The sequence below is a fragment of the Ambystoma mexicanum genome, chromosome 6q, assembly GCF_040938575.1.
Source record: "Ambystoma mexicanum isolate Mex_15411 chromosome 6q, UKY_AmexF1_1, whole genome shotgun sequence".
Lineage (NCBI taxonomy): Eukaryota > Metazoa > Chordata > Amphibia > Caudata > Ambystomatidae > Ambystoma > Ambystoma mexicanum.
The window spans coordinates 748,723,105-748,740,832 of NC_090937.1; the positions used below are offsets into that span (position 1 = coordinate 748,723,105).

Below are 17,728 nucleotides of genomic sequence, written 5' to 3' on the forward strand. Positions count from 1 at the left end.
TCACCTCCCTCCAACCCATGCCTTCCTATTGCAGACACCTACGTCACTGCCTCTGCCAGAGAGACTCTCACCGACATCCGCTTTATCGCTTCCTCGCCCAACCTATGGACTCTCCATATGATCGCTCTACTCTCTTCCTCACCCATTTATGAGGGCACCCATCGGGAGGTCCTTCTTGCCCTCTTCTCCACCTCCAGGATCATCAATGTCTACCACAATGGCACCATCATGGTACAGGGTCCTCAACCCAACCTTCTACTCTTTGATGGGCTCCTGCCTCACCTGATCAACCTTCCCTCTCCTTCTGCACCAGCTCCTTAGGCATCCCTGGCTCCTTGTCAGCTGTGCCCACATTGGCTAACTTGCCGCCTCCCACCCTCCCTTCTTCCCTCACCACGGCCTTCTTGCCGCCACCCCCTATATTGATAACCTTGTCAGCGTCCTCTTTAGTGAACCTGCCACCCACTAACACCGTATCTGGGGCTTGCTTGGCCGCTGCAGACCCTCCTGCACTGGCTGACTTCTCTCCCACTGTGGCCCCAGCTCCCTTTCCGGCCTTGGCTGCTCTGCCACCTTCCACCTCGGTCCCTCAGGCAATCTTGCCACTGAAGGGGGCTGGGGCGGCGACTACTGTCCCCTGCTCCCCTTTCACAGATGGCAATCTGCTCCACATTTTTCGGGTTTCCCGCCAAGCAATGTTGAAATGCATTTGTTGCCATGACAATGTTGGGCCATCGTGTTCTCAGGCCCCTCCTTCGCTTGTTAGAGGTCACGTGCGTGACGTTTTTACACCCGCACGTCAGCACTCCTTTGGGCTATTTGAATACCTTTTTGTGCACTGTTGCGTGTTCAGTCGATTTCATTTGTTGAAATGCAGACTCCTGTCCGTCGCAGATGCCGCCCAACCACGACTTTACAATAAGTGAGGTATTACCTCGCCACACATCTTTCTCCCTTAAGAGGCACTTGAATTGTGACATTATGTTCTGGCATGCACGCTTCAAGCAGTGAGGCGGCTGACACGGGCCAGTTGTATTTAATTAGCACAGTCTCCATGGCTGTTGACTAACTGGCTACAACTACGATTTGGTTTGCTGTTCTGTCATTTTCAGCTGTATGCTAGACTCCGTTTGGCCATTTTCCGCAGTATAGTGAAATAGTCATTTGGTTGGAGCGTGCTTAGCCTGCTCATGCTCTTTTACCCTGGATTATTATGTAGGACGTTTGCATTTGTTGCATAGTACATCTGAATTGATCTTTGTTCGTGGCGGAAATGCCCTAGCACCATAGCGCCAATAGGAAAAGTACATGACTTTTTCTAGTACACATCAACTTAGTTACGGCATCAATTGTGGCAGGGTTTTTTCCTCATTTTCTAACTTTTGGGACCATTTATTTTTGTTTCCCTGCAGCTTCTTTACATGGCGCGGTGTGTTGCTAAGGGTTGTGCCCTTTTAACTTGAAATTCACAACCTTTCATTTATAACGTGTAGTTTGCACATCACATCTTCTAAAGATTGTGAGCTGTGAGGCACGCCGGGACAGGTGAGACTCCCATTGCATTTATCGTTGTCTATCTCTGTTTAGGTCATTTAAGGCTCGCGTCCCTTGGCCAGTAGGCGACTTGTCTCACAACTCGAATTAGGGGGCCTTAAAACAGTTCAACTTTTGTCCTTGTTTTGTCTCCTCAGACTAATTCATTTAGGTCTGCCTTTTGTGTGTTGGATTCGATATTGGAAGTTATTGCATGACGAAGTCCCACACCCAGGTTGAGAACAGGGTATTTATTGTTCTCCCCACCACTACATATTTTACTGAACTTCGTTTCTGAACGTGCTGTGAGTTATGCTCTTTTTGAGTGGTTTTAACACGTTGTTTTTCTTTTGTTTTTTATAGAATCTCAACATCATGTATTCTTCATTGTGCCAAAAAATCTAAGAAGTGTGTCCGTTTCAGAAATGAGCTGCAAATTGGTGGAATTGGCATCATTCTGTCGAAACTAATTAAAGTTCTTACGGGTGGACACCTTGTGTATTTACGCTTGTTGTCCCTAGAATTTTGTTGTTGACTATTTGCACCTCATTTTCACAGAATGCTTAGTTTCTATGCTTTTTTTAGCTATACTCGAGATCATGAACAATTGTCCATTATTCATGCTGGTTTGTGAAATCTAGCTTTTGGCGGAATCGGGTGAGCCCGCCTTCCTCCACGTGATCCCCTTCTCTTGCTGGAAGTTCGGTCCCCCTCTCGCCCCCCCGGCTCCCATTACCTGGTGTTGACCAGATAATGGGTCCACACGCAATATGCATTAGCACTTTATCCATCTGTGCTCTATTTCAACCATGAAAGCCTGATATAAAATCTGTAAATTCAACCTGTAATTCATGTTTTATTTATTTGATATTAATCAAATTTGTTATACTGAATATGTTTCTATTTTTGCTCTGACTTTGCTTTCCTCCAGCCGTTCATTTGAAGTCGGTTTAATATTTATTAAGCCATTGTGGAGGTTTGCTTGACACAACTTTCCTTCAAATTCTGTGCTAGTTTCTTACCCCTTGTCAGCAATGAAGGGGACACCCATCTCATTTGTTCTTTTAATCTGCTACACATTGCCACGCTTAACACACGCTCAGCTGTTAAACACTCTTCAGACATCTGCAACCTCCTTGAACTCCTGGATCGTGATGTTCTTGCCCTCATGGAAACTTGGTTCAAGGATAGCTCTGGCACGAGTTTTGACACTCTTCTCCCAGAAGGCTACAAGATACTATCTCTGCCTAGACCAAACATTTTCCCTGAGTGGATCCCTGTGTCTTTCATTCCCACTCAGGCCTACTCAACTTTTGAGTGCCCGGTCTGCAGCCTCTCCCAGCTCCTCACTCCTGCTGTCCATCTTCTATTGGCCACCTGGTCAGCCCTCCCTCTTCTGAATGGGCTGACCTGGCCTCCCCTCTCCTCTCCTCTCCTCTCCTGTTCCAAAGTATCCTACCTGGTAGGATTGAGTAAAGGTGTTACAGGGAAGAGGATATTGCATCGTGTGTCCCACTCCCCAAAGACCCCTCACCCAGGTAATCCTCCTGCATTGGTCCACCCCACAGGAAGTAGATCTAAAAGCGATGGCCGTGTCCTGGCCACCTGGATGAAAGATCCCCAGGGACCTTGTGCAACTTTGCTTACCAAATATGCTTTACCATCTTGACCGAGGGGAACCCGCACAGCCATTAGCAGAAGCATTCGTACCAAATGAGTCAGGAGAGTTCTCTGTGGACCACCCTCTTTGCCCAGACCCATACAAGATAACTTGTCCGCATCCATCCGCAGTTTAAGTTTCGTTTTCAGCCCAATAAGCACACTCTTTTAGCCAGTTCACATGAGACCATTGGGGCTAAAATTGACATCTGAAATTAAAATCAGATCCCAAACATTGCTCACCGCCATGATTACTAACAATCACCGTCTGAAACAGCTCACACGAAATAGCTGCAGTACCACTCCTCTCACAAATCTGGAGTCACTCTCCCTTGGCCACAATGGTTCTTGTATTGCTCTCTCCGCCCTCGGACACAGCCAACATAGATGCAAGTTGGATTGCCCACAGCTTGAAACTGCACAACACTTTGTGGGATATTTTGACCCACTCAGCTGTGCTATGCTACATCACGTTGCTGCATTGGTGCAAGAAACAGCACAAAATGGCCGCACTGACTCCTATGTGCGCCGCCACGATCTCTAAACTGCTTTTTGTAACAACCAGAAAATGGCTGCGCTACCCTGCCACAAACATTTCAGGTGGGATGGAACAGAGTACTCACTGCAGGAATGTGCCAGTGTGTTCTGCAACATTTAACATGGACTAAAGTGAAAGAGGCAGCATTAGTTTGCTGAAATCCCAAAATGCCTCTTTAAAATGACACTTTCTCAACCTAAAAAGTGCCGCTTGGGGCTAAATTCATCCATTTCTCATGTACCACTGTAATTAAAAAGGCCCTGCAATGCCCAGGATCATTCATTGTGTCTCAGAGGAACCGGGCCTCATTTGAACGACAGCTCCTGTCAAATGTATCCTTGAAAAATTAACCCAGGGCTTTGTTTTCATTTTACACAGGAAACCCGTCTATTTCCTTTGCAACAGTATCAAGAATCAGCTGTCCAGAGAAAGAAACTAAATAGATGCCTGTAACTGTATCCATGCTGCAAAACAATTCCAGCACTCAAGAAAATAACTATACCTGCAGAAAGTGCTGGAGATGAAAACCGAATTTAAAGAAATTGTAAACTATGCTTTTTCCTGATTCAAGGGGGAAAATCTATTTAAAAGTACATTGTTGAGTAAAGACTTGATTACTTAGAAATGTTAAAGGATTTGTTATTGGTAGAACTACACCTATAAACTGTTTTAGGTTTAAAGTCAAGATGTAAAAGGAGAAAATCAAAGCACAAACCCAGGTTGAGTTGGCAAACTATATTAAAAAAAAAACTTGTTCTGCCAGTTGCTAGCCCTGAGAAAGGGTGACACCTCAAACTTCTGGAACAGGAACTGCTAATTGCTAGCTTTGAGGCTTTGAATACCCAGGACAAAGGGACTTCCCAAGTCGCATCTAACATTAGTCTTTGCTCCAGGCTGGAATGCAGAGGATGAGGATGCAGCAGCACAGGACCTGGTCCATGGAATCTTGGCCTGAAGACAAAAGAAGTGGACACTGGACAGGAACTTGCAGCAGCAATCAGGAGGCTTCTACCAAAGGATACTTCATAGCTCTATGGATTTGGTGCCTTTTTACAGCAGCCAGATGAAGAACACATATCGCCAGTCGGATTCTCTTCACTCTCTCTGTACTGCACTCTGGTTAGGGGACTTCAGGGATTCGAATCGTATCTTTGGAGAGCCAGGAGTAGGACACCAAAGTTCCGGATGGATTCGGACTTCGGAAGACCATGCACTGCACAATGGCTCAAGGTCCCACGGTATTGGGGTATTGCAGCCCAGCAAGGTCGCAGCACGACGTGGAATGGCTCAAAATGCAGGTCTTCTTGAGACTAGTGAATCTCACTGGCTCAGCGTAGGAGTCATCGCGTTTGAGACCCCCGGATCGATGGGAAGGAAGGGTTACAGCTGGCTCCAGTAACACAGAAGGCTCTCCAGTCGCTGGAAATCTCTACAGACATATAGTCTTCATCTTCTCTTCGGTTTTAGCTCCAGTGATCGACTTGTCATTTTATCAGGAACTGCAGCACAATTTCTGCAATCTCTCCCTGCAGTTTACATAAAGGGGCGGTCTGGCTGTCCAATCAGGACAGCCAGTCCCCCATTGAGACTGGGTCACTATCAAGCAAGGTGAAAGACAAAGGGTTGCTGAGGTTTGGACTCCTCCCTCGCGTCCTGCCTTCTCAGACACTCTGGAACCTGGGTGGGGAATACAAAGGAGTCCTTCCGAAGACAAAACGTCCATTGAGGTTGTTCCTGTCTAGAAATTTAAAATTGTGAAAAAGAAGGAACCCACCGTTCTAGAAAAATGGTGGCTGAATTAACAGCCTGCTAGTAACAATGACTAAAAGTCATAAAGGCAAAACCACTGCCATCAGCCATACAGGTAAACTTGCAATTGTAGCAAAAAATGTTACCAGGTAAGTAAGGGGATACATTGTATACTCCCAGCACTCCACATAAGGCGGGGTGTGCTGGCTCACTTATACAAAATGTAAAGTGGGTGAACATCCCTCTTTACTAGTTGGGAACAGTAGTTCACCCAAGTACATGAAAAAGAAATTAACAGGGAGCCCAGAGGGGCAGCCCAGCCAAAGCTCAAATATTATAGGAAACTATAACTACAAACAAACAAACACTATGGAGAGACATAAAAAGGTCACATAAAAAAGAGAAAAAGACTAGTTGAAAGGGGAAAAAGATCCCACTCATCTAGGGACAAGGTAAACAATTAGCAAGTCCTTTGAAATGATTCTGGGGTTGTCACAGGTCAGGAAGATTTTTCATAAATATGAAAATCATACCTAACAGGGGTTGAACACAACCACACCTCGTGGAAACACACAAAAATCATATTTTTCTATATCGTTCAAGACATACCTGTTCCATAGTAATTTATTTTCAGCTCTCTTGTTCCAGCATAACAGAGTGATATTTTCAAGAATGGCTGCAGTTGAGGGATGCATGTGGTTGTAGAGTGGCTGCTAGCATTTCCCAGCAATCATCCTCCAATTGGATATCTTGTGGCAACCATTTTGCTTGCATTCCTGCTTCATTTCACATTTTATTGTCAGCAGGTCATCTCCCAACATCTCTCTTTCACGGACTGTATTCTCTTGTTTCTTACAATCTGCGCCTTTATGCACAAGATTGGGAGACGTTGGATAGACATCATAACCCAGGGTTAAAAAACATTCCACCTGGTCCGAGATTATTTTTGCCGTTGCTAGGTTTTGTTGATCTACGAAGTCTATGTGGATCAGATCCACCGAATGTATTCCTCTTCGCACCATTACGGATTCCAGGACTTGCGAGAACTGTGATCCATTTAAAAGGTGGAGAAGATCTTTTGCGCAAGACCGCCGAACTATAAATGTTGCTCATTGTAAATAGTCACAAACACCTATTGCATCATTACATGGTTTCCCATCTTCCTTTCTGATGTCTTCCTGTATTAATTTCACAACGCATGTTGACCCTACCCATAGCTGGAGTTACTACCCATTGCTCCTCATATGCCTCACCTTGTTTATTAAAGTCATTCACAGTTCAGTTAATAACCCATACAGTTAACCACACTGATGTGGAATTGTTCATCGCCCCCCAACAATAACATAATTGATCGAAATGTCTGGTTCTTTCAGCCCCCAGATCTCTCTTACATCATTCCACTCTGGTGAGTCTTACATTGAATTTTTCGTCTTCTTCCTAGGCCTTTTTCCATCAAATCGTACTGTCCTGTTGATCTTGCAACTAAGGTCATATCATTGCAAGTTACTTGCTATCACAGTTTCCCCATTTTTAGGAATTTTTCAAAGCCAGTTTCTGCTCTTTCACTGCCTCCACCACCCTTTGCTTCTTTTGATCACTGTCACAATGAACTGCTGGTTTACTTGCCTTTTTCCTTTCTGTGACCTTCTTCTGATGCTTCTTTGCCCTTTTCATTTTCGGATCGCCCTGGCTTTATTTTGCGATTTGACCAGGTTTGTGCTCTTCGTCTATCTGGAGATTGTTACTAGCTTTCTCTTTCACTCTCTCTGTCCCATTTCCGAAACACTCAATCACTCTGTCTTTAATCATTTAATATTAATCTTGAGGATTGCTGAGCCAGGGGTCTCTGGAGAGCACGACATTCCTGCTTCCTATTATGCTCAATTTCTGTACATGTTTCTAAGTTACTACAACATTCAACATACTCTAATTCGCTTCCATGTAGCTTTAGTTCTTGAACTTGACCTGCAAGTTCAAAACTAGGTGCAAAGCTTTTTAAGAATGAGAGAGAAATTCAACAGTAATTTCTTGTCTCTTCTCCTACCCTTCTACTGCTTAAAAAGAAGAAACTCTAGTCTTCTGAAAGAGTTTCATGTTGCGCCTTATTTGTAATTAATTCTTCCTCGCATATTTATTAATCTTTGGTTGCTTTCTTAATTTTTGGTCCTCCTCATTGATCATCTCCTCGACTTCTTTCTGCTTCCCTCAAGGAGGGAGAGACATGTTGCAGTAAAATACTTACCCATATCAAACAAGTTACTTGTGAGCCTTCCCTTTAGTATCGATGTTCTAAGAAGTGGGATGAGATTTCCCTTTGTCTGGCCTCCCTAAGCGACTTTGTCATCTTCGTTCCTATCGTTTCCAGAGTTAGTAACGCTTAAGGTGGACCAGACTTCAGTATTTGCTGGTGTCCCTCCCTCCAACGCGCCATTCTTTGCAGTCTCTTTGGCAGACAATCATTCTTTCCCACCTTTCTGTTTCCTACACTGATTATACAATGACCCATCTGAGGCTTCCATCATCCTTAAGAATGCGCGTAGTTAAGTTTGTACAGTACAATTGTAAAACTCACCGGATGTTCCCGGTGTATTGCGCATTCGCTGCTTTGTACTGCGTGTGATGCGCTTCCTGTCGACCTTTTAACAGACTTCTACGGTCTCCATGTCATTCTCCATTGCAGAGCGTGTTAAATGTGTCTGTCCTGGTGGCTGGCGGGGTGGTGGGGATGGGTTGGTGCACAGAGATCATTGATGGACATCAGCAGCGTGTCCATCCTGCAGTAATTATGGCCAGTGCTGCGTAATGAGGAACACATGGAGCCCCAGGGCACGGGAGAATAAGCGGAGGGCAATGCCAAAGGACATAAGTAATCTAACAGTGCCATAAGCAGCAGCAATTCGCAGCACTGCCTGACGTATTTGCCCACCATCACACATGGCCAATGTCACCAGACAGGATGGGAGACACATCAGGTGTGTAACAGCATCTAGGTGACAAAGATCCAAGAGCAGAATAAGGCAGGGAGGAAGGGACGACGACAACAAAAGAAGTAAGGCCTGTCGCAGCCAGCTAGCCAGCCAGGGGTGCATCCAAGCACCCAGAACAAATGACATAGCTTCAGGCTATGTAGTGCGAATAAAAGAAGAAGAGGCATCTGGAGGGACACTCCAGTCCTTCTTGGTACTCCGAACGGAGCACCAAAAGTCATCCTGCGAACGCAGGAGACTGAATTTCTTTTCCCAGAACCCACCCACCCTGAAAAAGAAGAAGAACGAGAAGGGAAAAAGCAGGGAAGGAAAGGACAACAAACGTTGTTCGCAAAGTCGTAGGAAGATGGCGGCACGGCCAGAAGGACACCCTCTGGCCCATGTGCCCAAAAGTACAACTAGAGAAGAGACTTTGTATTAGGACTGTAATTTATAAATACATTACAAATATGTTTCTATGATTTATGTATGTGCAATAAAATCCACAGCCTTTTATTGCCAACCCTAAATCCAATGCCTCAGTCATCTGTGGGGCAAACCCAAAGGGGTTGGGTATGCGGGAGGAGTGGCGGGGGGTGGGAGTAAAAATGGTTGCCATCTCTGCTCCCCGGCTTATGTTGCACTGCCAGGCACTCCCCCTTTCCCCCATTTTACTCCAAGCAGCGAGTGGATTTTGTCTGTTTCGGTGACAGGGGGGCTTGTACATAGCAGAATGTACGTCAGCAGTGTGCCCTTCCTCCCTGCAGTGAAGGAGCTGCCTGGGACTCCTGCAGAATCCACTGGTCTCCACTTTGCCCAGCACATTTATAGAGAACTACTGCATACTATTGTGAACAGATAACCATCAAGGACACCCCTCCACCTTTCCCCAACCCCTTGGTGCCTGCATCGGAATGAATTTTCCACTCCACATTTGTGCTTCTGTTTTTATGGGTGTAGGCTTTCTGGGTTATTTTAATTTTGCATGTTGTTCTGTGAACCTGAAGGAGAACAAATTAAAAGCAGGCATAGTCATAAGAGTGTGCATGTCTAATGGTAATGAAGCGGTTAGACAATGGTGGTGAGTGCCATTGAAATGCAATGTCCAACGCCTTTGTGAATTGGCTTGGTGTTTATTCTGCTGTTTTTGTTTCTCCATTGACACATGGGTCAAAAACCAAGTCTGTCCGCGATATGGGCTCAAACCCTATGTGCGCTTGGAGCAGGAATTTCCCTCAAGGAGGAGGTGTGCCAGGCTATCCATTTATGCTAGACGGGTTTAGGCAAGATTCCATGGGAACGTTTCACACAGGTTTGGAGCCCTCTTGACATCCAGCACTGATTTTTAATTTCCTTTCCACCCACATTCACACTTTTTAATAACTAAACAAAATAGCCAGCGGCTTCATATTTTTATTTTGCTGATTTTTACTGTCTTGTTCACACTAGTCAGAAGCATCAGCCTAACTTGTTCAATGACGCTGTCCTAGTCATACTGTTCTTTAGGGGAGTCACCCGGCTCTGTGATTGGCACTTTCCCATCCCAATTACCCTCACAGCTTGGTAAAGCATTAACTCTACCAAGTAAAGGGGATCAGAACAACCCCAGGAGCACCAATAGCTTTCATGGGAATTTTGGGATGGACTGCTCTAAAGTCAGTCCCACTCACTTACAAATTGCCAGCACACCATTGATTCACTTGGTTTTCCAAAGTCTAGTCTGTGTGATGAGCTCTGAATATTCCCTGTACTGTCTTTAAAAAAATAAAAGTATTTAGATTCCGGGTTGAGTTTACCTGAATTGTAACCCAGAGACTGGGCCAGTGCGTCTTCGCGAACAGTTCTCCCATCTCTCCACCCACCCGCTGGCAGTCACCATGTGTGTTCATACTAGAAGGAACCTTGTATTGGCCACCTGTAAAACGTATGGCCTTTGCCTCATTGTGCATTGCAAAGATGGGTCATTTCTGGCTAACCAGTATGCAAGGCACATTTGTGAGCACTAGCGGAAGCACAGAGGTTTATAGCATTTTATTAGGACACACATGCATTGCGTCAGCCATCTCCCACGCCCAGCTTGATAACTCCGTTCATGGTCCATTGACGCCTTTCCCAGCCATTCAGCAAACCCTTCTAGTCTAAGACTTTCTTTGTTACAATGCGTTATGGTGCTGCATAATACACAACACTAATAAGGGTTCTCCCCTCCCCTTCTTCCACAGCACTGTATGCATTGACAATCTGCTACTGTTGTGGAATTACAAGACCTGGCAAAGGCATGTACAGAAACAGTGGGCTCTTATCTAGCAATGGAAGGCACATTAGTACTGTTAGCTGTGGTGGCACAGGCAGAACTCATTCCGTTTACCGGTGACCTGATCGTGCAACTCTTGGCAACATAGTATTGCACTATACTGTAGGTGTGTGACACTATGCAGTGATCATATCGAATATAAAATAACTCATGAAATTACAACGAATATAAAAACAACGAAAACGAAAATATATTTGGGGAAAAACTAAAAATGGGGTTGGGAGTGTGAATAGTGGATTTGGAGGTGGGGGAGTATTAGTAAAAAGAAATTCGTTATTTTGGTATTAGTTGTTTTCTATTCGTTGAAATGTTATTAGTTGTTTAGGGGTTCGATGAAATCACATGTAACCGTGTGTGGCCTTTCCCTTACTTGAACAGTGGAGAGGCTTCAGGAGTGGGCCAAGAGCTGCACACATGCTTCCCTTGCTTTGTTAGGTTTACTGTTTGCCTGCATACGTACACAACTGAAGTCGTGTATTTGTGTTTAGCAAAGGCTCTACCGGTTGTACACAGATGTCTGTAGCAGGCATATCAACCAACAAGCTGTCTTACCAAAGAGTAGGAAGGGAAATCATATCGATGTGCTGATTTTAGCTATATAGTCTTTCTTCCTAATACTCTTTCATTATGTTACCCAAACTGTTACTCAACGGATCAAAAAAGCAGGCAGGAAGGAAGGACTTACCCATTCACCCTTAATGAGCACAACCGACTCCTCCATGCTTGCAATGCTGTCGTCACTATTATTAGCCAATGTAATGGGCATGACGTTTTTTAATTTTCTGGATTGGTTTGACGGGAGATATGGTTCCAAATAGCATAACACGCATTTCAAACCAGTTGAATAAGGACACTTGAAGTGACCTTTTATCATTTACCCCACAGTTTATCGCCATTCTACACACAGTAATTACGTTTTTTTGCCGACATTGACTTACAGCGATATTGCTGAATAAATATCACTACCAGCCCATCACATTATCTCTTTTTTTGTTTAACAGAGAACTAAGTATCTAAGCCTGCACTTTTGTGGACAGAAAATCCTTCTACACCTATGGTGTGGATAGACTCACCCACTTTCTTCCTCACCGATGAGGTTTTCAAGCTATCATGCAAAGCACACTTTGAATAGCCACTATGCTTCTCCAGGTCATGCCGCCAGCAGCACAATGCTCCGCCCACTACCCTTGCCATCCAGGTAATCATTAGTGCAGCCTGAAACTACTGCTGTAAACCTAATCTACATCAATTGCATTAGCTCTCCAGTGAACCCAGCTACATAATGTTATAAATGGGTACAAAACGGCTCGTTTTTGGCTTCGGTAAATATCCCAGTTTTGCAAGTCACACGAACATCCCATACGCACGAAAGACTCACATACGTATTGCTACTAGGCCCTCAAACATAACCTAGAGGTTGCATCAGAAATCTTTGTGCCTCATTACAAGTTGGGTGGTACTGAGACAGTAAATCCGCTGGAGTACCACCAAATGGATTTACCGTTACCGCCACTTGGTCGCGCTGATGTACCGCGGATTATGAGTGGTTGGTAGGCGGCGTTAGTCCAGGGCAGTCTCTAATGATTCTTGTGCCTGACTTTATGATCCTGCTAAAACTCTGCTGCTATTTCCCCAGTGCCCATCCCCTATGCGGTTGGAGATGCCAAGCTTTTTGTGAACAACCACTTTCCTTCAGAATCCAGCAAGAAACCGATGGGAGGGCATTCTATGTGGCATGCTTCAAAACTAAAAAGAGTAATAGCTGGAAGGTTTGAACTAACACCATAGTCATCGCTCCTGGCAGCCCTCCAGGCCAGCGATCATCCTGACATGCCAATCTAGAAGAGAAAAGGCTATATCCTATATGCAAATACCACCACAAAAGTGCAGCCCAACCCACACTGCCACGTCACATCACAATCAACAACTCCATACTAACTGATGAAGGAGGGGGGTGGGAGGGTCGCAAATGGTAGTCTTACCGTACAGAGCCCAAATGCCTGCCCATACAACCCATAAAGCACATTCACTGGATCTTTAGCGATTAGGGGGATCAAATGTATACATGGATATGGATCTCCAGCTTGCTGCAAGGCCGCTTGCCTTGCTTCCAATGATATGGATCTCCAGCTTGCTGCAAGGCCGCTTGCCTTGCTTCCAATGCTGTGAGTTTCTCACCACCGATAGCGGGGTGGTAGCAGAGTGTCAGCAGCTGCTGGAGCCGTTCCTGTGTTATAACAGGAGGTGGAAGCAGAGACCAGTCTCTAGCCCCTTGGGACATTGGAGCTGGAGGCCCAATGAATAGGGAGCAAGGTGAGAGGAGGGAAAGGAAACGAGCAGCGCTCCGTCGCTGGTGCCGTTCAAGTACCTCAAGTAGCACCTCACGGCACAATGAACTCAACAGCATCACACCGTATTGAGCAACGCCCATGGCATAGAGATACAGCAGCAACAACACAAAGTGCATGGCTCTTCACTGTCACTCAAAGTATTTAAATCTGGTGGGCTTTTTTCCTTGGCACAGGAATGATATGCTTTGGCAGAAGGCATCAAAAAAAGCATCATTTCTCGTAATGTAAACATTGTGCTACTGGGCATAAAATACTTCTCATGGGGGATGCACGTTTGGGATTTCTGCATAAGTTTATTTGGTACTGCATATTAGGGGACACTGGTGTGGACCTTGCTGTCTTGGATTATGTCATGGACGCATAAGAGCGGCCTCTAAAACCGATGGTTTTTCTCCCACTATCTTTGAAATATTTTGTAAACTGCCTCATTTGATCCCCCTGCCCAAAATTCCCCCAAGGCAAGCGTCTACTAGCTCAATGGTTGCAGTTGCCAGGCCCTGTGATTTTTGTGCCATGGCGCTATTTATTGAAGGTGCCACAAAGGTGGCAAAAACATTAACACTTAGCACTTTGTGCCAGTTGCCTAACGAGCCTCCAGATAGGTAGTATCTGGATCCCCCAAAAACATCTTTCACGACATACCACGTTTCCGCCACTCTAAACCAGGGATTCTCCTCTTGATATGATCACTGGGCCTTGGAAGAGTTTCTGCTGATGCAATTGCTTGTGGTTTCTCTGTAAACACACAGTGGTGCACGGTCCCCAAGCCCTGGCTGCTCAGGAGCAACGTGTTAGGCTTGGAAGCAGGACCACGCAGGGCAATACAGGTTCGAATCCCGATCCCACGCTTAGAAACCTCTCTTGGTATTAAGTGCGTTATAAAAGAACAATTATTATTTACTGTCGAGTATACTCAAACTCAGTACTCACTTTGTTGACACCATGCAGTAATCCACAATCCTGCACCTGTAGTAGCCTCAAACACCGGCAGTGTTCCAAAGGAACCGACCCAAACATACTATGTGCTACACTAAAAATGTATTCAAGAAATAAAATATATGCATTCAAATAACTACATCTTCTATTCTAAACATTGGGGTAACAAACCATTATCATAACATCTCCCTTTTGTTCAGATTTTTAAAATACATATTTTACCACTGTCCCCCTAGCCCCGCATGAGGTTCACATTCCTCTACTACTGGAAGAATGTCTTGACCAGCTGCCAGTGGTGATGATTAATTCATAGCTTTTCAGCCATCGTTTTTTTTCGGGATTTGAAGACAACAGCACTTGCTGTGATTTCTAGGCCCACACTTACAACCAGGAAACCAGAAATCAAAGGCCCAAAGTGTTCTCTTTCTTGATCTGAAAAGCCACGGCTGGATGAAGGGAACTCCCACGAAGCTGGATAGCAGCTCTGGTACATATATTTCAAAATAGTTTTACTATAAAGTGTTTTTCGACAGGTCTATTTTTCTTGCAGGGTCTTACCAAAGGTACGATAGGCCATCTACTAAAATGTAACGGGCGGGAAGGGGGGGGGGGGCACCATGTCCACAAAATCAGATTACCCAACCATGTACATTTATCACTACAAAGTGACTAGAAGGCAACGTGTGGGCGCTATGAGATACATATGTAACATTACGCTGCCCAAACAGTCTCTCATAGGAAGGATTCTGTGAGCTAACCACACCTGCTGAGACTTGTTTCACGCTTAGCACGTCAGGTGGATTTGGAGACATTTCAAGAGTAGTAATGCAGTTTGGAAGCCAGGGTTATCATTGGGAACTGGGAAGAGAATGGTGCAGAAAGAAAAACGGAAATGGATGCGCGTGTCTTCATCTGGAATTAGATATATTTAAGTGAGGGGCGAAGTTTTAATTAATTTAGGACAGATCAACATGTCTGCCTACAATATTGACAAACTGCCATGTATGCTTACACCAGACAGGGGCTTTTGTAGCCGTAAACAAACAAACAAAAAAAAAAAAAATAAAAACACACACACACACACACACACCTTTATTATTATTATTATTTTTTTTACCTGTTGCTGGATTGGCGCTGGTCCTCCTGTTTCTCCGGTTACCGACGTGGTCTCGAAGCTCCCTCAGCTCCTCCTCGTCTTCCTCTAGCCATGCTTCAGCCATCAGCAGCGAGAGGGGGGAGAGGCATGCAGAACGTGAGGAAAGAAACCGGAGAAGGGGTCGCCCAACCACACAACAGCTAAAGCAGCGCCAGTGCCCTGCAGCCGGGCAGGGCCGAGCCGGGGTGAAGGTTCATGGGCGCAAAGGGCCTGTGGAAAGTCCAGGGCAGGATAGATCAGTAAGGAGGCGACAGGGAAGGCTATCGCTGGCCCCCCGCCATGATGTGCCGGGGCTGATGCAGCACAGAGACAGCACAGGCTGAGCAGAACTGTGACTCCATAACAGTAGAAACTTGGGAGGGAGCCAGACCTTCTGCTGCTGCGGGGATCTCTGCAAACAACCCGGCAAGCAGGTGCCCTGACTTTGAACTCCACCCGCTGCTCAGCGTAACCCGCCCCCCTTCCCGGTCTGTCCGCTCCCCGCCCCGGCGTTACTGATTTTCTCTCTGGTCTTATCTCGTCTCCAGCGCTTCCTTGTCTGAAAAGTTTCCCAGGTCACGCAGCTGATTCGGGGTTGCGGCTCTGCCCGTCTCCCCTGCTTCTTCCTGGACAGCAGCAGATGCCGCGGGGGAGGGGGCTGGAGCACACCCACCACGCAGGCAGCCGGGAAGGTGAAGCGAAAGGGGACGGCTGCCTCTGCCTCTCCTGCACTTGGTTCTAAAACATTCCGGTGTCAACAGGAAATTGGGCTGCCTCATGCTTTAGCACGCGGGAGGAGGCACCTGCAGCTGGGAAGATAACTGCAGGACTGGGCGAACTATAGCCTGCGAAAGGGTTCCCTGGAAGCAGAGGGGGATGTCCGCGGGGCCTGTTTTTTGAGGAATCCCAGTGTGCAAGATTCAACGTTATTTGGACCAATACTGGCGGAAGAACGCCGTTGTTTTATTGGCTAACATTTTATAAAGCGGTATGAGGCTTGCAAAGAGTTGCCTATCGGAATACTGAATACAGTGGGATATGCGCATGCTTCATAAGACATTAAAAAAGACAACATTATCATAGCGCCCTAATTAAGTAAAAGAGTAACGGGCAAACATTAATGAATTGTAGTGGAATTTTACCAGTGCTAAAATAACGTGTTTATTTTACCAGTGATAAAATATCGTGGTTCAAACTGGTGTTTGGTAGATTATTGGCTTATATTAGACCTCAGATAGTACCTAAAATAGTGCACACGCTCGATCACACGCTTCTCTTACTCGTGTTCTCTCTAAACAAGTATTGCCAAATTCAATAGGCCTGCTTGACTACATTTAAAGGATGCATTTTTTTTGTAAAGCCATGTAGCCAATACGCATACTTGCCAACCCTACAGATTTAGGCAGTAGGCTACTGCTTTTGAAGCAGTCCCACCGCCTACAGATTTCGGTGACAGATCCTACTGCTTTTTACAGTGGCAGGTAATTTATATGATTCTAAGGCAGGCCCCAGGATAAAGCATGCAACACAGTAGTCTGTCTTACAGTGGTTTGGTAGGTGATTACTTTGATGGGGCTCAGACCAATCCACTGACCTGACAGCTACTTGACTCTGTCTTGCACTCTTGCCGGGACAACCCTTAGCTGAACCACCAGTGAAGGCAAGTGGCAGAGTGTAACACAATCACACAGCATCTGCTTATCAGACTCATGGGGGTTATCATTTGCCATGTCAATAAGTGTTCAACTTGCGATAAATATGTATTTGCTGGGCTGCTGCTACAGAGCAGTGGCAACCGTTACCTCCCAGCTCTGTGTGATTACCTTCTGTGAAGTTAGATCATTGAATTTGGTGTTAAGTTACCATTCTGAATTATACATTTTTAAGATTTGAACATCTTTCCATTTTGTGCTGTTTGATGGGTTGTGTATTTTAGAATGCTTCAATGGTGCCAACAATGTATGTTTTGTATTTTCCTGTGATGTCATTGTTATGGGAATTATTATGTTTGAAAGTTGAAAAATCCTACATCTTTTTGCTCACAGAATGTTGGCAAGTATGCAATACGTCTGTCTTGTTTTAAGAGCATGTGTGGAGGGTGTTCGTTGGTGAAGAGTGGACGGGTGTGCACCTTGCGGTGTTTTCTGTGTTTGAGGTTGTACTTGCATTTTTTGTGGATGAGTGCCTAACTGCATTTGTCATTGCCTCAAAGATCTTTAGGCTGCCTGGGAGTTCGACAGACCGTAGTCTAAACATGTATGAGAAACAATGCATTGTTTCGCAGAAGAAGGGCATTCAATAACACTAGACGCTTACAATGACATGCATTTTATGTTATGTTAATAGGCTTTGATACTGCGCCAAATCAAAATCACCAGTGCAGTCTTTTCAGAAGGCTTCAGATTGTCTGTGGAGTAGTGTACTGTGCCCCCACTAAAGGGTGCATAATGGTTTTACTATTGGTTAAATGAGTGCACCAGTCTTGCTCTATAGAAAAGACACCATATTATTATTATTTTACACTGTGTCAGTTACCACCGTAGTGGT

The 17,728-nt window shown here is 45.3% G+C and overlaps 1 protein-coding gene across 2 annotated transcripts in view; it reads right to left on the reverse strand.

The window, feature by feature from the left end:
- SH3D19 (SH3 domain containing 19) overlaps nt 1-16,061 on the reverse strand; it is a 1,396,196-nt gene extending 1,380,135 nt beyond the window's left edge. Inside the window, exon 1 of one of the 2 annotated variants that reach the window (XM_069631268.1) lies at nt 15,164-16,061. In XM_069631268.1, coding sequence (XP_069487369.1) covers nt 15,164-15,266 — 103 coding nt within the window. In that variant the 5' untranslated portion in view covers nt 15,267-16,061. The remainder of the gene's footprint in view (nt 1-15,163) is intronic. The other variant, XM_069631267.1, reaches the window with a different exon arrangement.
- Nucleotides 16,062-17,728: the final 1,667 nt, after the last annotated feature.